This window comes from Carcharhinus amblyrhynchos, unplaced genomic scaffold (genome assembly GCF_965287045.1).
Source record: "Carcharhinus amblyrhynchos unplaced genomic scaffold, sCarAmb.v2.hapA scaffold_37, whole genome shotgun sequence".
NCBI lineage: Eukaryota > Metazoa > Chordata > Chondrichthyes > Carcharhiniformes > Carcharhinidae > Carcharhinus > Carcharhinus amblyrhynchos.
The window spans coordinates 8,282,730-8,307,170 of NW_027649778.1; the positions used below are offsets into that span (position 1 = coordinate 8,282,730).

The window sequence follows — 24,441 nt, forward strand, 5'->3', positions numbered from 1 at the left end:
CGTTGCCAGCAAGATCGGAGAATTTGACAAAATAAAAGCAAATTAATGCAGATGCTGGAATCTGAAACCAAAAGAGAAAATGATGGAAAATCTCAGCAGGTCTGGCAGCATCTGTAAGGAGAGAAAAGAGCTGATGTTTCGAGTCCAGATGACCCTTTGTCAAAGCTGTATATCCTGGGGGTACCTGTGATCCTGGAGATTACATGCGGAGTGGAATTTCTCTTTTCTCTCCTCACAGGTGCTGCCAGACCTGCTGAGATTTTCCAGCAATTTCTTTTTTGGAGAGAGAACTTGACACTCAGAATCTCCATTCACAGCAGCAGGACTGGAGAATCCCAGGGGCTGAGTGAGGTCAGAGAGTTCCAGCCTAGGTATTATTTTTTAAAATTACAAACACACTCACAGCTCTGTTGCCCCCCGTGTTCGTGCTCTGTCACACACCACCCCCCCCCCTCCCCTTAGAGCTCTGTCCTCCTCCTCCTCCACCACCCTGGGTTTATTGGGGTCTCTATTGCACTGAGGCAGTGAAATTGCTCAACCTTTCTACTTTTTTTTCAAAACTGGGAGATCACTAAACTGCTGGAAGGGTTAGTAACCAGGTGTCTAACAATGAAGATAATGACTAAAGTATTGTGGGGAGGAAGGGGGGGTGAGGTTTAAGATTTTTATATGTTTAAAAGTACAACCTAGCCTGGGGTAGAAATCGCCTTGCCCTGTCCTCTCAGGCTGCCAGAGTCCCTGCATTCAGTAAGGTTGGGATAGTTTATTTCCCCATGAGAATGAATGTCTGTTGACCCAAATTCAGGGGATTTACTCACACGGGTATGGTCACAGGTTTACTGGGAGTGGGTGAGAGGTGAGAGGTGAGAGGGGTAACCACCCCCACCCCCCCCCCCCAACCACCACCACCTGTTCAAAGACAACCCTTTTGCACCAGTTACTGCCCGCGTGATATTGTATCCCTTTTTATTTATTTATCCCCAGATCTTTTTGCACAAATGCAGTTTGAGTCTGTAAACAAGTGCTGAAAAGAGAAGCATGTTGCGGAAGTTTTTCCTCTGGCACTCACCAGGGCAAAGACCAGAATGCCAAATTTCAAATGCTCACAATAATTTATATTACAGGATTGGTTCATGAATTGACTCTGATTGGCCAAGGGGGTTGCCATGGAGAACTGCACGCTCTCTATCCTTAGGGGTAATTTTTTTAAAAATGGTGTTAATTAAAATACTGAATGAAATTAAAATGACCGCATTAAATTAAACTTAATAAATGGAACTAAAAATATCAAATGAAATTTAAATTACCAAATTAAATTTAAATTACTAAATCAAATTAAAAATATCAAACTAAATTACTGAATGAAATTAAAAATATCAAATTTAAATGACCAAATTACAATTACTGAACAAAATTAAAAATATCAAATTAAATTTAAATAACCCAAATCAGAACCGACTTGGACAGTCACCACCCCTTTTCTCGTGTAATACGAATTGTTGTGAACATTTTAAACTCATCATCTTGCGTTTGTCCTGATGAGTGTTGGATGCGGCTGGGGTAAAGACGGTTGTGTTGCCGGGGTCCAATTCTTTTCACCCAAAGGTCCCAAGTGCCTCTCAGCCCTGGTGTTAATGTTGGCAACATCTGGCACCTGCTTAGACAGGATAAGGGGTCAGGCTTAATAGCAGCAGTGTTCTGTGTCTCTGGGGTTCCACTGGTGGGACATGGGAAGTTAGCATCAGGTTTTAACTGCCCCCTAGCTGCTTTCCCTGTGGCTACGATCCTTGAGACTCTAAGCAAGTTCGTTCTGGGGATGGTGGCACATCCCTTACTTTGGAACACCGTCACCCTCCAGTGGACGGTGCTGGGTTAGCAGTGAAGACAGCTTCATCTTTGATGTCGCACACACAGACTTTTTGACCTGCCTTTTGTCATCATTTAACCTCTCGCCAGCCAATGATTCTAACAACATTTTACACGCCCTGTTCCCACATTTATCTATTTTTAAATAAGGGGTCTCCCACTTAAAATGGAGATGAGCAGAAATGTTTTTCTCTCAAAGGACTGCAAATCTTTGGAATCAAATGGGCTTCTACTGAGGGACGTTAGTCAACCACATTGAATCAGTACAGTGCAGGAGGCCATTCAGCCCAGCACCAACCATAATCCCAAGAGGCCCTAAACCCATAACTCTATCCTCCAGACACTAAGGGGCAATTTAGCATGGCCAATCTACCTAACCTGCACATCTTTGGACACTAAGGGGCAATCTAGCATGGCCAATCCACCTGACCCGCATCTCTTTCAGAGGAAACCCACACGGACACAGAATATGCAAATTTCACACAGTGATCCAAGCCAGGATTTGAATCCAGGCCCTTGGTGCTGTGAGGCAGCAGTGCTAATCACTATGCCACCATGCTCACTTACAGTGGCCCCAAGCCTGCAACACCTTGATTTTAAAAAAATTCTCAACCTTGCTTTCAATTCCCACCATGACCTCGCTCCTCCTGATCCCTCTGTAACCTCCTCCAGCCCCCACAACCCTCCGCAATCTCTGCACTCCTCCAATCCCGGCCTCGAGCGTTTCCCACTTCTGATCGCTCCACTAATGGGCTCCTTAGAGGTTCACAGCACGGAAACAGGCCCCTCGGCCCAACTTCTGGAATTCCCTCCCCAAACCTCTCCCGAGGGCATCCCTTAAAATTCTACCACTTTTGAGAAAAGCATTTGGGTCACTGCTCCACCCGTCCCTTGCGTGACCTGGTATCAATTTTGTGTTTCTTCCTTATATCCCTCCTGTGAATGTTTGCTCGTGTCAAAGGCGCTACATAATGAAGGTTGTTGTTGCAAAGCACATCAGTGAGGCGGTTGTGGTGATGACAATCTAACTTTTTTTTAAAAAAAATTGATATTTTAATTAGCAGATTTCATTCTCAATCTCCCCAGGGTGGGATTTGAACCCACGACTCATGAAATCTGGATTATGGACCATGCAAACATCACCAGGGCTGCTGCACCTTTGGAACACCATCGCCCTCCAGTGGACAGTGCCAGACTAGCAGTAAAGAGAGAACCTCACCTGCAAATGTCAACACACACAGACCTCCCAACTAGGCCACTCGGACCAACAAGCCTTCAGTCAGTGTTTCGGTTCTGGCAAGCAAATCATTCTACTGACATTTTACAAGCCCTGTTCCCACATCCTTCCAGCTCATTTAACAATTAGGGATCTCCCACTTCAGAAAATGAAAAACAGATTCAGAAGGGGTGGCACGGTGGTACAGGGGTTAGCACTGTTGCCTCACAGCGCCACAGACCTGGGTTCGCTTCCCAGCCTGGGTCAGTGTGTGTGGAGTCTGCACATTCTCCCTGTGTCTGCGTGGGTTTCCTCCAGGTGCTCTGGTTTCCTCCCACAGTCCAAAAGATGTGCTGGTTAGGGTACATTGGCCGTGCTAAATTCTCTCTCAGTGAGCCCAAACAGGCTTCGGAGTGTGGTGACTAGGGGATTTTCACAGTAACTTAATTGCAGTGTTAATACAAGCCTTACTTGTGACACTAAAAAAATAAACTTAAGGTGGATTGGCCATGCTAAATTGTCCCTTGGTGTCAGAGGGATTAGCAGAGTAAATATGTGGGGTCACAGAGATAGGGCCTGGGTGGGATTGATGCCGGTCCAGGCTCAATGGGCTGAATGGCTTCCCGTAGGGATTCTATGAAAAGGCGTCTGTACAGAGGGATCTGGGTGCCCTTGTGCATGAGTCTCAGAAGGGGGTATGCAGGTGCAGATTGTTATAAGGAAGGCAAATGGAATCTTGACATTTATTGCAAAGGATCTGGCGTATAGAAGCATTATTACAATTGTATAAGGTATTGGTGAGGCCACACTTGGGATTAGTGTTCAGTTTTGGTCACCTCCTTTGAGGAGGGCTGTGGTGGCACTGGAGACGGTTCAGATGAGGTTCACCAGATTGTTTCTAGATGTGAAGGAGCTGTCATATGTGGCCCAGTTGAGTATCTCGGACTTGTACTTGCTGGAGTACAGAATGAGGGGGGGGGGGGGATTTGATTGAAATATATAAAATAATCAACAGGATTGAGAAAGGAAACGTTAGCCTCATGTTGCCCCTTCTAGAACAGTCTAGGACAAGAGGCCATAGTTGCAGAGTAAGAGGGGAGAGGTTCAAGACAGAGATAAGGAGCAGCTACAGAGGGTTGTGAATCTATGGAACTCACTGCCCCAGAGGGCAGTGGATGCAGAATCAACGGATTCAAGAAAAAGACAGATAAATATTTAATCAAAAATGGGATAAAGGGCAATGGGGGAAAGGCAGGGAAACGGAGTTAGGATGAGATGGAGATCAGCCACGATTATATAGAATGGCAGAGCAAGCTCGAATTGCCTTCTCTCATTGCTAATTCCTATGCCATAAAAAAATTTAAAGCTTATTTATTAGTCACAAGTAAGGCTTACATTAACACTGCAATGAAGTTACTGTAAAAATCCCCACAGCACCTGTTCGGGTCAATGCACCCTAACCAGCGCGTCTTTCAGACTGTGGGAGGAAACCAGAGCACCCGGAGGAAACCCACACAGACACGGGGAGAACATGCAGACTCCACGCAGACAGTGACCCGGGAATCGAACTCTGGCCCTGTGAGGCAGCAGTGCTAACCACCGTGCCACCAAAATCCTATGTTCGGCCTACACGTGACTCCAAAGCCACAGCAATGGGGTTGACTCTTAACTGCCCTCCAAGGGCAACTAAGGATGGGCAATAAATGCTGGCCCAGCCAGCGACACCCATGAATGAAAATAATTTTAAAAATTGGGTTTTGGGAGACAGTGAGCAGTGATCGAGCTGGTGAGCAGAGTGAATTGAAATTTATTAATCACCAGCAGGCTTACATTAACGCTGCAATGAAGTTACTGTGAAATTCCCCTAGTCACCACACTCCAGCGCAGAGAGATTCTCATTTGTATAACGTACCCCCAGGGCTACCCTGCATCTGAACACACCTTACAGCCAATGAGATACTTTACGAGCCGCGCTCACTGTTGTAAGCGTAGGAAATAGGTAGTCCCAATTTGTGCACAGTAAGATCCCACACACAATGTGATAACGAGCCGGTAATCAGTTTTATTTCTGTTGGTCGGAGGGGTGAGTATTGGTCAGAGCACTGGCGAGAACCTCCCTGCTCTGTTTCCGAAATCAGTCCCTGTGGGAGCCGCTCACGTCCACTCGAATCCTTGGGATGCTCGTTTTAATGTCTCACCGAGAGACAGCATCTCTGACAGTGCGGCACCCCCTCAGCACCGCAGCCCCGAGCTCTGTGCTCAGCCCCGGAGCAGGGCCTGAGCCTGGGGAATTAGAGACACCAGCAGAACAACACTGGCACACGGCCAATAGGAGCGGGGGAAGCCAGCACAGCAAGAGCTGGAAGGGCCATTCACAGGGCACAAGAGGGAGAGGTGGAGGGGTTAGAGGGGGAGATGGGGGGCATGGAGGGGATGGAGAGGGAGGGATAGGATGGGGGAGGAGGGGGAGAGGGGGTAGTGGGGAGAAGGGGGAGGGGGGAGAGGAGGGTAGGGGGGAGGGAGAGAAGGGGAAGACGGGGGGAGGGGGTAGAGGCGGGAGCTGGAGAGAGAGTACACAAAAGTAAGACAGTGTGAGAGAGATGGACAAGAGATTTCAAGCAACAGACTCACTAAGCGGGAGTGGAAATGGTTAATACAACCATCGACACAAGACACGCACACATCACCAGTAATGACCGTAGACAGACTGAGGAATCCTGATCACCATTCGGAGAATCTTCACACCATCGTCAAGCGTTCAGTTTGGCTGAAACCTTCCCCTTTGAGTGTGGGGTTATCGCTTTCCCGTGGCTGACTCGCACACCCACCGGCAGCCCCTTGGCGTCACTCACACTGCCTCGTGCCCACCGCCTCGCTCGCTGTCACAACCCCAGGTACTCTGCGAGGAACACGCTCAGAATCTTGCAGAGGTTCTCGATGGTGGGGGGGTGCAAATTCTCCGCTGTGTCCTCCATCGTGTGCCAGACGTGGGGGAAAGGGGTGGAAATTAGGTGCAGGATCGGGACCCCTGTAGACCAACAGCGGAGACATCACAAAAGCGGTGAACTGTTCTGAGGGCAGCAAATAAGCTCTTTCTCTGTACGATTAAAAATATATCGCCTGCACTTATCAAATCTTTCAATTTCCATAACCATATTCACAATGGGAAACTTCTATGTAAACATGTCACGGTGTAATTCTGCCTCCTGCCAGCAGAGGTGGGGGGTGCCGTGCTACCACAGATGAGAAATTGTACAAATAGCACCGCCACTTGGAGAAAGGTGGAATGACAACATGGCCACACAAGCAATTGGATCCACAAAGCCAGTGGATTTATGGGATTGTCCCAGACCCACAGCTTCCAGCCAGAGGTCGATGCGAATCGCTCCCCCCACCCCACCCCATCCTTCATCCCACTGTATCCCGCTTTACCTTTCCTCAGAAAAGGGACGTGGTCATCCTCGATTGGGCCATAGTAGGTGTCTCCATTGAAGTATGTTACCTCCAAAGGATGCATTTGCAACAAGCCCAACTTGTGAAGCCTCTTCTCTGAGGTAGGGGAAAGAGAGAGAGAGAGAGACTAACGTGAGTTTATGCACAGAAGCAGGAGTAGCCATTAGTGTCACAAGTAAGGCTTACATTAACACGGCAGTGAAGTTACTGTGAAAATCCCCCTAGTTGCTACATTCAGTGCCTGTACTCTGATTTTCAAGTTTGCTGCTGACGACACCACCTTACTGGATCGGATCTGAAACAATGACGAGACAGAGTACAGGAATGAGATAGAGAATCTGGTGAACTGGTGCGGCGACAATAATCTCTCCCTCAATGTCAACAAAACAAAGGAGATTGTCATCGACTTCAGGAAGTGCAAAGGAGAACATGCTCCTGTTTACATCAATGCGAATGAAGTAGAAAGGGTCGGGAGCTTCAAGTTTTTAGGTGTCCAGATCACCAACCTGTCCTAGTCCCCCCTGTGCTGACACTATAGTTAAGAAAGCCCCACCAACGCCTCTACTTTCTCAGGAGACTAAGGAAATTTGGCATGTCAGCTACAACTCTCACCAACTTTACAGGTGCACCATAGAAAGCATTCTTTCTGGTTGGATCACAGCTTGGTATGGGCTCCTGCTCTGCCCAAGACCACAAGGAACTACAAAAAGTCATGAATGTAGCCCAATCCATCACACAAACCAGCCTCCCATCCATTGACTCTGTCTACACTTCCCACTGCCTCGGAAAAGCAGCCAGCATAATTAAGGACCCCACGCATCCCGGACATTCTCTCTTCCACCTTCTTCCTTCGGGGAAAGATACAAAAGTCTGAGGTCACGTACCAACAACTCAAGAACAGCTTCTTCCCTGCTGCCATCAGACTTTTGAATGGACCTACCTCGCATTAAGTTGATCTTTCTCTCCCCCGCCAGCTATGACAGTAACACTACATTCTGCACTCTCTTGTAGTATGCTCTATCTGTATAATGCGCAAGAAACAATACTTTTCACTGTATACTAACACATGGAAGGACAAACCAAAGTAAAACGTACAAGCTAAATGGTAGGACTGAAGAGTGCAGTTGAACAGAGGGATCTGGGAATACAGGTACAGAATTCCCTAAAAGTGACATCACAGGTGGATAGGATCATAAAGAGTGCTTTTGGTACATTGGCCTTTATAAATTGGAGTATCGAGTATAAAAGTTGGGAGTGTTATGGTAAGGTTATATAAGGCATTGGTGAGGCCGAATTTAGAGCATTGTGTACAGTTTTGGTCACCTAGTTACAGGGAGGATATTAATAAGGTCGAAAGAGTGCAGAGAAGGTTCACAAGGATGTTGTTGGAACTTGAGAAGCTAAATTACAGAGAGAGATTGAATAGGTTAGGACTTTATTCCCTGGAGCGTAGAAGAATGAGGGGAGATTTGATAGAGGTGTATAAGATTTTGATGGGTATCGATAGAGTGAATGCAAGCAGGCTTTTTCCACTGAGGCTAGGGGAGAAAAAAACCAGAGGGCATGGGTTAAGGGTGAAGGGGGAAAAGTTTAAAGGGAATATTAGCGGGGGGGGGGGGGGAGTTCTTCACGCAGAGAGTGGTGGGAGTGTGGAATGAGCTGCCGGATAAAGTGACAAATGCAGGGTCGCTTTTAACATTTAAGAAAAACTTGGACGGGTTCATGGATGAGAGGGGTGTGGAGGGATATGGTCCAAGTGCAGGTCAGTGGGACTGGGCAAAAAATGGTTCAGCACAGACAAGAAGGGCCTGTTTCTGAGCTGTAAACTTTCTATGGTTCTATGTGGCAATAATAAATCAAATCAAACTGAGGGAGAATTAAGCATGGCCAATCCACCTAAGCTGCACATCTTTCGGACTGTGGGAGGAAACCAGAGCACCTGGAGAAAACCCATGCAGACACAGGGAGAATGTGCAGACTCCACACAGACAGTGACCCGAGCCGGGAATCGAACCCGGGTCCCTGGCACTGTGAGGCAGCAGTGCTAAACACTGTGCTGCATTTGATTATGTGCATCAGACCTTTTGGGAGTGGTTCTATCGCTCCATTCTCAGACCTACTTAACCCTTTGAGAGTCTCCAGTCGGTTGTATGTTATTGTTTGTTCTATGTCTTGTTTCTGAAATTAATTTGTTAAGACTTTGCACAGTGATGTTTGTGTGGCAGGTTCTGAATTGTCCAAGTTCAGACACAATTGGCCACCTTCAAATTTCCCCACCACAAGTGCTAAATAAATTGCGAGGTTGTTGGATTAATTAAGGGTTGGCTCCTGTACTTGTTTCTCTTGTTAAACTGGAATGATTGGAACGTGTTTGTATAAAACACATCATCCTCTGGGATCCTTCCCAGTGTCCGCGCCACCGAGGAGATGGCAGAAGGTTTTTGCCACGCGTCTTGCCAGCCAGGTTAAAGACTTCTTACCAATTCCAACCAGCCGGTTGTACCAACGAGCCGTGTCCTTGAAGTGATTCAGGAAGACTGGCTGGGCCACACCAAGAAGGTCCAGGAGCACAAACATGTCCTGAAACGGATGGATTAGTTATCAAGAATTCACAGGGATCCCAAGGTTTCCAGGCAACAGCATCCATTCCACAATGGAGGTACACAGTTCAGCATTTGATACTAACACTCAAACACTCCCAGGACAGGTACAGCACGGGGTTAGATACAGAGTAAAGTCCCTCTACACTGTCCCCCCATCAAACACTCCCAGGACAGGTGCAGCACGGGGTTAGATACAGAGTAAAGCTCCCTCTACACTGTCCCCATCAAACACTCCCAGGACAGGTACAGGCCGGGTTAGATACAGAGTAAAGCTCCCTCTACACTGTCCCCCCATCAAACACTCCCAGGACAGGTACAGCACGGGGTTAGATACAGAGTAAAGCTCCCTCTACACTGTCCCCATCAAACACTCCCAGGACAGGTACAGCACGAGGTTAGATACAGAGTAAAACTCCCTCTACACTGTCCCCATCAAATACTCCCAAGACAGGTACAGCACGGGGTTAGATACAGAGTAAAGCTCCCTCTACACTGTCCCCATCAAACACTCCCAGGACAGGTACAGCACGAGGTTAGATACAGAGTAAAACTCCCTCTACACTGTCCCCATCAAATACTCCCAGGACAGGTACAGCACGGGGTTAGATACAGTGTAAAGCTCCCTCTACACTGTCCCCATCAAACACTCCCAGGACAGGTACAGCACGAGGTTAGATACAGTGTAAAGCTCCCTCTACACTGTCCCCATCAAACACTCTCAGGACAGGTACAGCACGAGGTTAGATACAAGGTAAAGCTCTCTCGATGCAGTTCCAAAAACATGGGATACGATCAAGTCCTCCAAGCCACTCACCATCCTGACTTGGAAATATATTGGCCATTCCTTCACTGTTGACGGGTCCTGGAACTCCCTCTCTAACAGCACTGTGGGTGTACCTATAACAGAGAGACTGCAGCGGGTTGAAGGTGGCGGCTCACCCCTCCATCATCTGAAGGATAACCAGCCAACCACAACACCCGCCACCACCCCCACGCCCTCAATAAATGAAAACTCACCATCGAGTCAATCAGCGTGGTGCTAGCAGCGTTCCCAGGGTGCCTGGTTCTGGCCATGCGCTCGGCCAGATGGCGGGAGCCATAAAGAGAGTCCGAGGGGCTCCATTTAACTAGCGCCTCCTCCCCGTCGAGGAACAGCATCTGGAGTGTGAGGTCCAATCCCTGTACAAGAAGGAGGGAAAAGTTGATCAGTGGATAGCACTCTCGTCTCCCGAGCTCAGGCCATGTGTTGAAGACATCCTCCAGATCCCAATCGCATGGGTGGAGATTCTCATTGGAGTGCTGCAGGCATGCGGACTTTCAATTGAAACCTTAAACCCTCTGGAGTTGAGTGTGAAAGATCCTAAGGCAGCGTTCCAAAGTTATATATGGATTTTCTCCAAGGTTTACACCAACCTGAGTCAACATCTCAGTTAATGGTAGGGTATTTGGGAAAGTTATAGAGCAAAGAGATCTAGGGGTACGGATTCATAGCTCCTTGAAAGTGGAGTCACAGGTGGACAGAGTGGTGAAGGAGGCATTCGGCATGCTTGGTTTCATTGGTCAGAACATTGAATACAGGAGTTGGGACGTCTTGTTGAAGTTGTACAAGACATTGGTAAGGCCACACTTGGAATACTGCGTGCAATTCTGGTCACCCTATTATAGAAAGGATATTATTAAACTAGAAAGAATGCAGAAAAGATTTACTAGGATGCTACTGAGATTTGATGGTTTGAGCTATGAGGAGAGGCTGGATAGACTGGGAATTTTTTATCTGGAGCGTAGGAGGCTGAGGGGTGATCTTATAGAGGTCCATAAAATAATGAGGGGCACAGATCAGCTAGATGGTCAATATCTTTTCCCAAAGGTAGGGGAGTCTAAAACTAGAGGGCATGGGTTTAAGGTCAGAGGGGAGAGATACAAAAGGGTCCAGAGGGGCAAATTTTTCCACACGGAGGGTGGTGAGTGTCTGGAAGAAGCTGCCAGAGATAGTAATAGAGGTGGGTACAATTTTGTCTTTTAAAAAGTGTTTAGACAGTTACATGGTTACGATGGGATATGGGCCAAATGCAGGCAATTGGGACTAGCTTAGGGGTTTGAAATAAAAGGGCAGCATGGACAAGTCGGGCCGAAGGGCCTGTTTCCATGCTGTAGATCTCTATCTCAAACCTGGGTCATTATAGAAAAAAAGATGGGAGCAGGAGGAGGCCATTTGGCCCTTCAAGCCCACTTTACCGTTCATCACAATCATGGCTGATCATCCAACTCAATAGCCGAACCCTGCTTTCTCCTCATAACCTTTGATCCCATTCACCCCAAGTTCTATATCCAGCTCCCTCTTGAATACATTTAATGTTTCGACATCAACTACTTCCTGTGGGAATTAATGCTGCTTCTGAAGGAACTCTTCAAATGCAGACAATAAAAATATAACAGAACTCACTCCAATTTATAAATCAAAGAAAGGGTTTAACAAAGAAACTTCATTACTCCAAACCTGGGGCCTCGCCTTAGGCCAATCCAAACTCCCTACAACTCTACACAGGTTCTTATTTATAGTGAATCAGCTGACTATGATATCATCCTGTCATTGGTGCCATTTACTGGGTCAGCTGACCCTTACATCTTCTTACCATTGGTCACTTTTCATCCAATACAAAGTTGTCACTGATTACATTCTAACAATGAATTCCACAGACTCACCGGGTGGAGAAATGTCTCCTCACCTCCATCCTAAATGGTCTACCCTGAATCCTCAGACTGTGACCCCTGGTTCTGGACTCCCCCCACCATTGGGAACATCCTCCCAGCATCCACCCTGTCTGGTCCTGTTAGAATTTTATAAGTCTCTATGAGATTCCCCCCTCATTCGTCTGAACTCCCACTGAAAACAATCCTAACCGAGTCAATCTCTCCTCATACATCAGTCCCCGGGATCAGCCTGGTAAACCTCCGCTGCACTCCCTCGAGAGCAAGAACGTCCTTCCTCAGAAAAGGAGACCAAAACTACACACAATACTCTGGGTGTGGCCTCACCAAGGCCCCTGTATAATTGCAACAACACATCCCTGCCCCTGTACTCAAAACCTCCCGCAATGAAACATTGTTACTAAACCCAAAACAATGCAATTCCTATGATTGGGCAGCACTGACTGAACAGTCCTGAGTGTGCTACACTAACTACCAAGATAAATCATTCCCGGCCAGTAATGGGATTCATTTACTGGAAGTGAGACACATTCATACACAGGGAGCCATCCTCTGCAAACAAGAGGAATCTGTTCAAGACTTGCGACATTTTTGAATTACTGGGGAACTTTTTTTTATATCTGTTCATGGGATGTGGGCCTCGCTAGCTGGGCTAGTATTTATTGCCCATCCCAGAGGGCATTTAAGAGTCAACCATATTGCTATGGATCTGGAGTCACATGTAGGCACCCCAAAGCCAGTCCACCGCATATAAGGCACAAGTCAGGAGTGTGATGGAATACTCCCCACTTGCCTGGATGGGGGCAGCTCCAACAACACTCAAGAAACTCGACACCATCCAGGACAAAGCAGCCCCGCTTGATTGGCACCCCATCCACAAACATTCACTCCCTCCACCTCCGACGCTCAGTAGCAGCAGTGTGTACCATCTACAAGATGCACTGCAGCAACTCACCAAAGGTCCTTAGACAGCACCTTCCAAACCCACGACCACTTCCATCTAGAAGGACAAGGGCAGCAGATACATTGCGACACCATACCTGAAAGCTCCCCTTCAAGCCACTCACCATCCTGACTTGGAAATATATCGGCCGTTCCTTTGCAGTCACTGGGTCAAAATCCTGGAATTCACTCCTTAACGGATCAATCCACAGAACATGGACTGCAGCGATTCAAGAAGGCAGCTCATCACCACCTTCTCAAGGGCAACTAGGGATGGGCAATAAATGCTGGACAGCCAGCGCCACCCATGTCCCACGAATGAATTAAAAAAAGGCCAGACCGGGCAAGGACAGCAGATTTCCTTCCCTAAAGGGACATTATTGAACCAGAGGAGTGTCGTTGCAATTGTATAGTGTTGGTGAGGCCACATCTGGAGCAGGGCGAGGGCACATCTGGAGTACTGTGTTCCATTTTGGTCTCCTTATTTGAGATGTGAAACCAAGGGGCAATTTAGCCTGGCCAATCAACCTAACCTGCACACCTTTGGGCTGTGGGAGGAAACTGGAGAACTCAGAGGAAACCCACGCAGACATGGGGACAACATGCAAACTCCACATAGACAGTCACCCGAGGCCAGAATTGAACGCGGGTCCCTGGCGCTGTGAGGCAGCATCTAAAATTGAATATATATATATTATATATACCCATTAAAGGTTACACATTATCATGATTGTTTGTTCCTCGTTTGTAATTGATAAAAGTTCTCACTAATTTTCTTACTATACATGTTAACTATATTCTTAAAGAAACTTTGTTTAATAAAAGCTCCCTCCTAATGATCTCTGGAATGAAGAGCTTGTCATTACAAGGAACGGTTGAGGACCCTGGGTCTGTACTCGGAGTTTAGAAGGATGAGGGTGGGGAATTTATTGAACCTTACAGGATACTGTGAGGTCTGGATAGAGTGGATGTTGGGAGGATGTCTCCACGACTAGGAAAAACTAGATCCAGAGGGCACAACCTCAAGCTAAAGGGACGATCCTTTAAAGCAGAGATGAGGAGGAATTTCTTCAGGCAGAGGGTGGTGAATCTGTGGAACTCTTTGCTGCAGAAGGCTGTGGAGGCCAAGTCATTGAGTGTCTTTAAGACAGAGATAGATAGGTTCTTGATTAATAAGGGGATCAGGAGTTATGGGGAAAAGACAGGAGAATGGGGATGAGAAAAATATCAGCCATGATTGAATGGTGGAGCAGACTCGATGGGCCGAGTGGCCTCATTCTGTTCCTATGTCTTATGGACTCGGCAACCGATCAGCACTCTATTCTCCTGGAATATAAATTGTCGAGATGGTTTGAAATTTGGCATTCTTGTCTGGATGGGGGCAAGCTGACCGCCACCTTCTCAAGGGCAATTAAGGATGGGCAATAAATGCTGGCCTTGCCCACTTTCTGTAAATTAATAAACATATAAAAAAAAATGGCCTCCAGTTCCAACGTTCTGCTGCCCCTGGCTGAGAGTTTTTACCTTGTCCTTGAGTTTGCCCAGCTCCTTGTCCAGCGATCGTGCCAACTCCAGCATCATAGAACATGGCACAGCCGAGTCAGTGGCGCCCACGTAGACCCGCCCGCGGTCATCGCGAGGGAAGTATTTGGAGTCATAGTGACAGGCCAGGACCAGGCGACGCCTGGCAGAGGGGTCGAGTGTGGCTACGATGTTGGAGAACACCCGCGGGCCGTGGGGAGTGGTGTCCTCAAATGTGTCCAGTTCCACCGTCCACTGGGCGAGCAACGAGCCAACCTGCCCCTTGATGTGCTGGGGGAGGGAGATAAACACAACATTCCCATTACACCAACTCTAACCACCTAAAGACACACTCGCTGATACTGGTGGTGGCTTGTGGAGTTGGGGGCAATATCACCTTTACCACAACCTTCGTGGTGTCACTGACATCATCTTCATCTTAGAATCTCTACAAGTGCAGAAGAGGCCACTCAGCCCATCGAATTTCCACCAATTCTCTCCAATAGAATTTCTTACCCCGCCCTATACTCAGAACCCCACACATTTATCATGACTAATCTCACCAAACCCACACATCTTCAGAAATTAGTGGGCAATTTAGCATGGCCAATCCACCTAACCTACACATCTTTGGACACTAAGGGGCAATTTAGCATGGCCAATCCACCTAACCTACATATCTTCAGAGTCTGGCAGGAACCCGGAGCACCCAGAGGAAACCCACACAGACATGGGGAGAAGGTAGCACAGTAGCACAGGGTTTAGCATCACTGCTCCAGGGACCTGGGTTCGATTCCCGGCTTTGGGTCACTGTCTGTGTGGAGTTTGCATGTTCTCCCCGTGTCTGCGTGGGTTTCCTCCAGGTGCTCCAGTTTCCTCCCACAGTCTGAAAGATCCGCTGGTTGGGGGGCGGGGGATTTGACCGGAACAGGCACCGGAGTAGGGGAATTTCACAGTAACTTCATTGCAGTGTTAATGTAAGCCTTACTTGTGACACTAATAAATAAACTTAAACTTAAAAAAGGCACAAACTCCACACAGGCGCTGACTCACTTCTGACGAATAAATAGACTTTACTTAGCGACCGTAGCGGATGTTTTTCCAACTTCCCTGTTGGCACTTTTGGACTTCCAGAAACAACAGAAGTCACCAGTTACACCCATTTCCGGGGAGAATCTAACCTGGACTTCCTTGGTGCGATGTCAGTTCAGTTCAGTTTATTTACTACTGTCACATTAAGGTTTACATTAACACTGCAATGAAGTAGCTGCGAAAATCCCCTACTCGACACCTTGACTTGCAATTGAGTAAAGGTTGACCTCTGATCTCCTCCTTCACTGATTGGCTGCAAGAGGATACCTTGCAATTTGTCACGCTTAGAGACAGCGCATAAAAATTACCAAATATCCTCAACGTTCATTCAATGATTCACTCATTCGTGGGAACTGGGTATGGCTGGCACTCCAGCAGCTACTGCCCATCCCTACTGCCCTTTGGGGACAGGGGAGAGTCAACCACAGCAGGGGGCAGTGAGGGATGACCTTTTAGGACTGAGGTCACAGAGTCATAGAGGCCCACAGCATGGAAACAGGCCCTTCGGCCCAACTTGTCCATGCCATCCTTTGTTTAAACCTCTCAGCTAGTCCCACATTTGGCCCATGTCCCTCTATACCAATCTTATCCGTGTCTAAATGATTTTTAAAAAGACAAAATTGTACTCGCCTCTATTACTACCTCTGGCAGCTCCTTCCAGACACTCACCACCCTCTGTGTGAAGCAATTGACCCTCTAGACACTTTTGTATCTCTCTCCCTCTCTCCTTAAACCTATGCTTTTTAGATGAGGAGAACTCTCTTCACCCAGAGGGTGGTGAATATGTGGAATTCACTCCCACAGAAAGTAGTTGAGGCCAAAACATTGTCTGATTTGGAGAAGAAATTAGATATAGCTCTTGGGGCTAAAGGGATCAAGGGATACGGGAGTAAGGGAGGTGGGAAGAATCAGGATATTGAATTTGATGATCAGCCATGATCAAGATGAATGGCCCACTCCTGCTTCTAGTTTCTAACATCACTGTGGCTCTGGAGTCACATGTAATCCAGACCAGGTAAGGACGGCAGATTTCCTTCCCTAAAAGGACATTGTTGGAAAAACCCATCTGGTCCAACAATCAACAGTTCTGGAGTCACATGTAGGCCAGACTGGGTAAGGACAGCAGATTTCCTTCCCCAAAGAATATCAGTGGACCAAATGGGTTTTTCTGATTATGATTAATAGATTTTTGATTCCAGATTTTTTTAATTGAATTTAAATTCCACCCTCTACTGTGGCGGGATTCGAACACCGGCCCCCAGAACATTAACTGGAATTAACAATCTAGCAATAATAACACAGCACCATCACCTCCCCAATGGGTGGGATGTTTTCACATAGTCTTTCTACATTCATTGTTCACAGAACAAACATGTTCTGAAGAAAAGACTCAAAATGTTAACTCTGATATCTTCCTCCCCTCCACAGGTACTGCCATCCCTGCTAAGCTTTTCCAGCACTTTCTTTTTCTTATTTACTCAAGATATCTGTATATTAGCTGGTTAGCACAGCAGGGGGTACACTTTATCACCATCTTATTGGTTTCTCTTTAAAGGTGGGAACAGCAACATTACCAAGACCTGTATCTCTTAATTTTATCTGTGGTAATAATTTTGTTTGCTTCTGTATAATTTTATTCCTGACCATAAATTCAATTTACTGGTTTAGCCTGAATCATACAACAACTTACGCTTGTATAGCCCCTAACATATGACAACATATACAACAGTGTCTGTCAGTGCATTGTTATTCCACTCTTAACTGGGATAGCACATGATACAACGATGAGGGAAAATGGTAGTTACAACTCTCACTTCCACTTGACTTGAAACCCAAATTTTGTCTCTTTTGGGAGACCCTGTGAAAATTCCGATTCCGAAACATTAACGACAAAATAAAAGGAAATATTTCAGCAGCAAACACACCTCCCGGACCAACTCGATGCCCTCTGACCCCGGATATCGCTCGATCAGCATAGGCACCAAGAATACATTCCATAAGCGTTGGAAATCGATGAGCGAGGTGAGGCGTCTCACCTGACTTGACATGACACTCTTCGGTTTGTGATCGAACTGTTTTTAAAAAACAAAGAAAATTACACTTGGAGAACTCAGCTTTCATTTAATCCAAACATAGCAAATGGAGATTACAACTTGCATTTATATAGCACCTTTTACCATTGCAATGTCCCAAGGCACTTCATGGAAGAGTTATCAGACAAACCTTAACACTGAACCGCGTACGGAGATGTTCAGGCATGCAGCCGGACAAAGGAATTGGGCTTTTAACCGGTTTTGGGGCGGCAAATCCAGATCCACACAGCTGAAGGGAGGCATGGTGAAGGGGCAAAAATTAAAAAAAAAGACATACAAAAAGGTCGGAGTCGGAAAAACAAAGACTGTTTGGCCCATTGAGCCCAGGCTGACTTTCTGTGGGACAATGCAATCAGTTCCAGTCAGCCCCAAGCCTAGTACAAGCCCTAACCCCCATCCAGGACTTAACAACCTGTGCTGGTCCCTTCATGCTGACACCATAGTTAAGAAAGCCCACCAACGCCTCTACTTTCTCAGGAGGCTAAGGAAATTTGGCATGTCCACTACGACTCTGACCATCTTTTACAGATCCGCCATAGAAAGCCTTCTTTCTGGTTGTATCAGTATGGGCTCCTGCTCTGCCCAAGACTGCAAGGAACTACAAAGGGTGGTGAATGTGGCCCAGTCCATCACGCAAACCAACCTCCCATCCACTGGCTCTGTCTACACTTCCCGCTGCCTCGGCAAAGCAGCCAGCATAATTAAGGACTCCACACACCCTGGACATTCTCTCTTCCACCTTCTTCCATCAGGAAAAAGATGCAAAAGCCTGAAAACATGTACCAACTAACACAGGAGTGTGAGTGCTTTTTTACCATCTGACATGGGCATCCCTGGCAAGACCAGCATTTGTTGCTCATTCCTAATTGCCCCTTTAACTGTGCCTCACTTGGCCATTTCAGAGGGGCAATTAAGAGTCAATCACAATCTTACCTGCTGCCATCAGACTTTTGAATGGACCTACCTCACATTAAGTTGATCTTCCTCTACACCCTAGCTGTGACTGTAACACTACATTCTGCACTCTCTGCTTTCCTTCTCTCCTATATACTCTATGAACGGGATAGCGCACGAGAAACAATACTTTTCACTGTACGCCAATAGACGTGACAATAATAAATCCAATCAAATAGAATCATAGAAACCTACAGTGCAGAACGAGGCCATTCGGCCCATCAGGTCTGCACCAACCACAATCCCACCCAGGCCCTATCCCTATATCCCTACATATTTATCCACTAATCCCTTTAACCTATGCAACCCGGGACACTAAGGGAAATTTAGAATGTCAATCAACCTAGCCCACTTATCTTTGGACTGTGGGAGGAAACTGGAGTAGCCGGAGGAAACCCACACAGACACCAGGAGAATGTGCAAACTCCACACAGACTGTGACCCGAGCCGGGAATCGAACCCAGCTCCCTGGAGCTGTGAAATAGCAGTGCTAACTACTGTGCTGCCCAGTAGTTAAGACACTTACAAATACAGGCTCATACCTTCGTATCAGACAACATTGTTACACTCTGTGCCCCGACTATCTGATTGACTGTCCCAGTATCCTGTTTCTCGTGTGTCATTCAGAACTGGACACGTCAGCTATAGTCATACCGGCTGGCAAGGTTCCCTATATTACAACATTGCCTGCACTTACAAGAGACACTTTGGTTGTAAAGCACTTCTGGAAAGTCCTGAAGTATGGTGGCACAGTTGGTTGGCACTGCTGCCTCACAGTGCCAGAGACCCGGGTTCAATTCCGGCCTTGGGTCACTGTGTGGAGTTTGCAACGTGTCTGCGTGGGTTTCCTCCGGGTGCTCCGGTTTCATTGAGGTTTACAGCATGGAAACAAGCCCTTCGGCCCAACTTGTCCATGCCGTCCCTTTTTAATCCCTAAACTAGTCCCAATTGCCCACCTTTTGCCCATATTACTCTGTACCAATCTTATCCATGTAACTATCTAAATGCTTTTTAAAAGATAAAATTGTACCCGACTCTACTACTGCCTCTGGCAGCTTGTTCCAGATACTGTCCACCCTCTGTGTGAAAAAATTGCAGTAAGAAGTCTCACAACACCAGGTCAGAGTCCAACCAGTTTATTTCCTCTGTTTCCTCCCACAGTCCAAAGATGTGCAGGTTAGGTGGAATGGCTATGATAAATTTCTACTTAGAGTTGGGAGAATTATCAGGCTAATTACATGGGATTACGGGATTAGGGCCTGGGTGGGATTGTAGCCGGTGCAGACTCGATGGGCCGAATGGCCTCTTTCTGCACTGTCAGGATTCTAGGATTATATGAAATAAATTCAAGTCTTCAATCAATTTCTGGTTATTCCTGAAGTTTTAGAAAGATTTGCAACTAGACCGCAACATTTACAGCTCTCTTATCATTAAAACCTCGCACACCATTCAGTTTTTATCTTAAATGGTTGTACTCACGCGAGAGGTTTCGATTTGATTTGATTTGATTTATTATTGTTACACATATTAACATACACAGAGAAGTATTGTTTCTTGCGTGCCATAGACACAGAGCATACCGTTTATAGGGAAGGAAAAGAGACAGTGCAGAATGTGGTGTTACGGTCATAGCTAGGGTGTAGAGAAAGATCAACTTAATGCAAAGTAGGTCCATTCAAAAGCCTGACAGCAACAGGGGAGAAGCTGTTCTTGAGTCGGTTGGTACGTGGCCTCAGATTTTTGTATCTTTTTCCTGATTGAATGGAGAACATCCGGGGTGCGTGGGGTCCCTGACTGTGCTGGCTGCTTTGACAAGGCAGCGGTTACAGCTCACTGATGCCCACTGTATTGGCCATTCAGCCCCTCAAGCCTGTTGCACCATTCAATTTGATTCTTGCATGTTTATCTCAATCATCACTAACCCTTCCACCAAAGTACAAGTCATGATTCAGGTGGCACAGTGACTAACACTGCTGCCTCACAGTGCCAGGGACCTGGGTTCGATTCCCGGCTTGGGTCATAAGAACATAAGAAATAGGAGCAGGAGTAGGCCATCTAGCCCTTCGAGCCTGCCCCGCCATTCAATAAGATCATGGCTGATCTGTTGTGGCTCAGTTCCACTTTCCCGCCCTCTCCCCATAACCCTTAATCCCCTCTCTTATCAAGAACCCATCAACCCGCTTCTTAAAAATATTTAGCGAGGCAGCCTCCACCACTTCAACGGGCAGAGATTTCCAGAGATTCACCACCCTTTGAGTGAAGAAGTTCCTCTTCAACTCTGTTCTAAACCGCCTCCCCTTTATCTTGAGGCTGTGCCCCCTAGTCCTACTGTCTTTTTTGAGCGGGAAGAGTCTCTCCACCTCTATCCTATCCATCCCATTCATCATCTTATACGTCTCAATGAGATCTCCCCTCATTCTTCTAAACTCTAACGAGTACAAGCCTAGTTTATTCAGCCTCTCCTCATAGCTCAATCCCCTCAACTCCGGTATCAGCCTAGTAAACCTCCTCTGCACTCCCTCCAGGGCCAAAATATCCTTGCGCAGGTGCGGCGCCCAAAACTGCACACAGTACTCCAGCTGCGGCCTCACCAATGCCCTATACAGCCGCAGCAAGACCTCCCTACTTTTATATTCAATCCCCCTCGCTATGAAGGCCAGCATCCCATTCGCCTTCCTGACCACCTGCTGCACCTGCAAGCTGGGTTTTTGCGACTCATGCACAAGGACCCCGAGGTCCCTCTGCACCGTCACCTGCTGCAGTTTTTCGCCACGTAAGTAATAGTCCTTCCTACCATTCTTCCTACCAAAGTGGACCACCTCACACTTGCCAACATTAAATTCCATTTGCCATTTCCTGGCCCATTCGCCCAGCCTATCTAGATCCTTCTGCAGACTCTCCACACCCTCCGCACAATTTGCCTTTCCCCCAATCTTGGTGTCATCAGCAAATTTCGACACCCTGCACTCGGTTCCCTCCTCCAGATCATCTATATAAATGGTAAATAGCTGAGGCCCCAGCACCGACCCCTGGGGCACCCCACTAGTCACCAACCGCCAATCCGAATAGCACCCATTGACCCCCACTCTCTGCCTCCTATTTGACAACCAATCCTCTATCCATGCTAACACCCTACCCCCAACTCCATGTCCCCTGACCTTCTGCAATAACCTCTTGTGAGATACCTTGTCAAACGCCTTCTGAAAATCCAGAAAGACCACATCCACCGGCTCTCCTCTATCCACTGCCCTAGACACATCCTCATAGAACTCCAGTAAATTTGTCAGACACGACTTCCCTTTAATGAAACCGTGTTGCGTCCGCCCTATCAAGCAATTCCCTTCAAGATGCCTCGCAATTTCCTCCTTAATGACGGATTCTAACATTTTACCTACCACAGACGTTAAACTAACCGGCCTATAATTCCCCGCCTTTTGACTGTCTGTGTGGAGTTTGCACATTCTCGTCATGTCTGCATGGGTTTCCTCTGGGTGCTCCAGTTTCCTCCCACTCGCCAAATGTGTAGGGTAGGCGGATTGGCCATGGTAAATTGTCCCTTAGTGTCCAAAGATGCATAGGTTAAGTGGGTTGGTCATGCTAAATTACACCTGTGTCCAAAAATGTGTAGATCAGGTGGATTGACCATGGTAAATTGCCCTTTCGTATCCAAAGATGTGCAGATTAGGTGAATTGACCATACAAAATTGCCCCTTAGTGTCTAAAGATGTGCAGGTTAGGTGGATTGGCCATACTAAATTGTCCCTTCATGTAAAATGTGCGGGTTGGGGGTGGGGGGGAGGATTAGTGGGGTAAATGTGTTGGGGTTACGGGGATAGGGTAACGTGCCCTTTGGGAGAGTTGGTACAGACTAGATGGGCCGAATGGCCTCTTCTACACTATAGGGATTCTATGAGAATTTGGGACCGCGCTGTTTCACTGACAGGAGGAACCACAACATATGTTACAACAGAATTGTGCAAATTCTTAAAAAAAAGAACAATCTGAGTTGATATTAGTGAAATCAGGTCTTTAAAAAGCTATTTGGATTAGAGTTTAAAGTTAGAACTGAATCCATAGCGATATTAATTAAAAGGAGCGAGTTAACTTGTGACAATTGTAGAATCACTTTGTTGCAGTTTCATGTTGCAATCTCTCTGTGGGAGCCACGTACCTTCCGGCGGAGCCAGTCCTCCTGCGGTTCTCCTGGCTGCTGGGTTGTGAGGTGCAGCCCCCAGAACATGTAGAGGACGGCCAGGGCGAAGGAAGCCGAGAGCAAGAGCACAACCCGGGGCATCTTGATCAGATAGGGGCGCTTGTCGGTGCGGGGGGCGCGCTGATTCCGCGCTGACTTGGACATGACGGGCGGGGACACCAAGTTTATAATAAATAAATGTACATTTGAACCCTCCTTATTAACGCAAGCTAGATGTGCTTCAGGGCGATTCCCAGACGTCAGCTCCCGCTTGCTGGTTTCATGTCAATTTCTCTGCCTGAAATCCCCTCTCTTTAATGAACATCCCCCTCTCTCTCTCTCTCTCCCACATTCACACTGTTCAAAGGAAGGACGCACAATGATGACATTTTAGTGTGGGTGTTGTCTACTCGGAATAAGGCACCACCTCCCCTTCCAAGGCTGTGTACTGACTGCCTCCAAGGCAGCACTAAAACACAGCATTCTGACACTCCTAAACCAGCGGCTAAAAGATGTGTTGGCTAGGTTGATTGGCTATGCTAAATTATCCCTTCCTGTCCAAAGACGTCCAGATTAGGTGGATTGGCCGTGTTAAATTGCTCTTTAGTGTCCAAAGATGTGCAGGTTAGGTGAATTGACCATGCTAAATTGCCCCTTAGCGTCCAAAGACATGTAGGTTAGGTGGATTGGCCATGCTAAATTGCCCCTTAGCGTCCAAAGACATGTAGGTTAGGTGGATTGGCCATGCTAAATTGCCCCTTAGTGCCCAAAGATGTGTACATTAGGTGGATTTGCCATGCTAAATTGCCCCTTAGTGTTAAAAGGTGTACAGGTTAAGTGGATTGGCCATGCTAAATTGCTCCTTAGTGTCCAAAGAAGTGTAGGTTATATGGATTGACCATGCTAAATTGCCCCTTACTGTCCAAAGATGAGCTGGAGTACTATGTGCAGTTCTGGTCACCATATTATAGGAAGGATGTGATTGCACTGCGGGGGGGGTGCAGAGGAGATTCACCAGGATGCTGCCTGGGACGGAGCATTTAAGTTATGAAGCGAGGTTGGATAGGCTTGGGTTGTTTACATTGGAGCAGAGAAGACTGAGGGGCGACCTGATCAAGGTGTTCAAGACGATGAGATATGGACAGAGTGGGTAGGGAGCAGCTGTTCCTCTTGGTTGAAGGGTCTGTTACGGAGAAATCCATGAGACACGGCAAGGTGCGGTTTATTTTACTCATTGGTGGGACATGGGCGTCCCTGGCTGGGCCAACATTTATTACCCATCCCTAGTTACCCTTGAAGGGCAGTTGAGAGTCAACCATATTGCTGTGGCTCTGGAGTCACATGTAGGCCAGACCCAGTAAGGACAGCAGATTTCCTTCCCTAAAGAACATTAGTGAACCAGATGGGTCTTTCCAACAATGGGTCATCAGTAGATTCTTAATTCCAGATATTTTTTATTGAATTCAAGTTCCACCATCTGCCGTGGCGGGATTCGAACCTGGGTCCCCCAGAACATTAGCTGAGTTTCTGGATTAATAGTCTAGCCACGACACCATGATGCAGTGGGCACAAGGACAAGGGCGGGGTCCGGGTGGAGTGAGAATTCTGAAGCTGGGAGAAATATTCAGCTGTTCTGCGGCTCAAAGGAGCCCTGGCCAAGGAAGAATCTGTTAAGGTTTCAGAGGTGGGGCGTGGAATGACACTAAACCCTTTCTGGAGACTCAGGGTTGGGAAAGACAAAGTCTTATTTCCCAATCCATCAGAAAGTTGACTCACCAACAGCACTGTGACCATTAGGAT

At 47.1% G+C, this 24,441-nt stretch overlaps 1 protein-coding gene across 1 annotated transcript; it reads right to left on the minus strand.

Annotated features, from left to right (window-relative positions):
• Window positions 1-5,640: 5,640 nt before the first annotated feature.
• Window positions 5,641-22,996, minus strand: LOC145362186 (glutaminyl-peptide cyclotransferase-like). Its single transcript, XM_080218238.1, has 7 exons — window positions 22,621-22,996; window positions 17,328-17,474; window positions 14,314-14,601; window positions 10,156-10,317; window positions 9,016-9,115; window positions 6,515-6,631; window positions 5,641-6,110 (listed from the first exon to the last, which is right to left on the minus strand). The coding sequence occupies exons 1-7, from the start codon at window positions 22,804-22,806 to the stop codon at window positions 5,965-5,967; spliced, it is 1,146 nt and encodes a 381-aa protein (XP_080074364.1). The 5' UTR covers window positions 22,807-22,996; the 3' UTR covers window positions 5,641-5,964.
• Window positions 22,997-24,441: the final 1,445 nt, after the last annotated feature.

Coding starts and splice junctions, on each gene's coding strand:
- LOC145362186 (XM_080218238.1), bottom strand. CDS start 22,806: ATGTCCAAGTCAGCGCGGAATCAGCGCGCCCCCCGCACCGACAAGCGC. Junction 17,475..22,620: donor AGGACTGGCTCCGCCGGAAG/GTACGTGGCTCC, acceptor TTTTAAAAACAG/TTCGATCACAAACCGAAGAG. Junction 9,116..10,155: donor CCACGCTGATTGACTCGATG/GTGAGTTTTCAT, acceptor CATCCGTTTCAG/GACATGTTTGTGCTCCTGGA.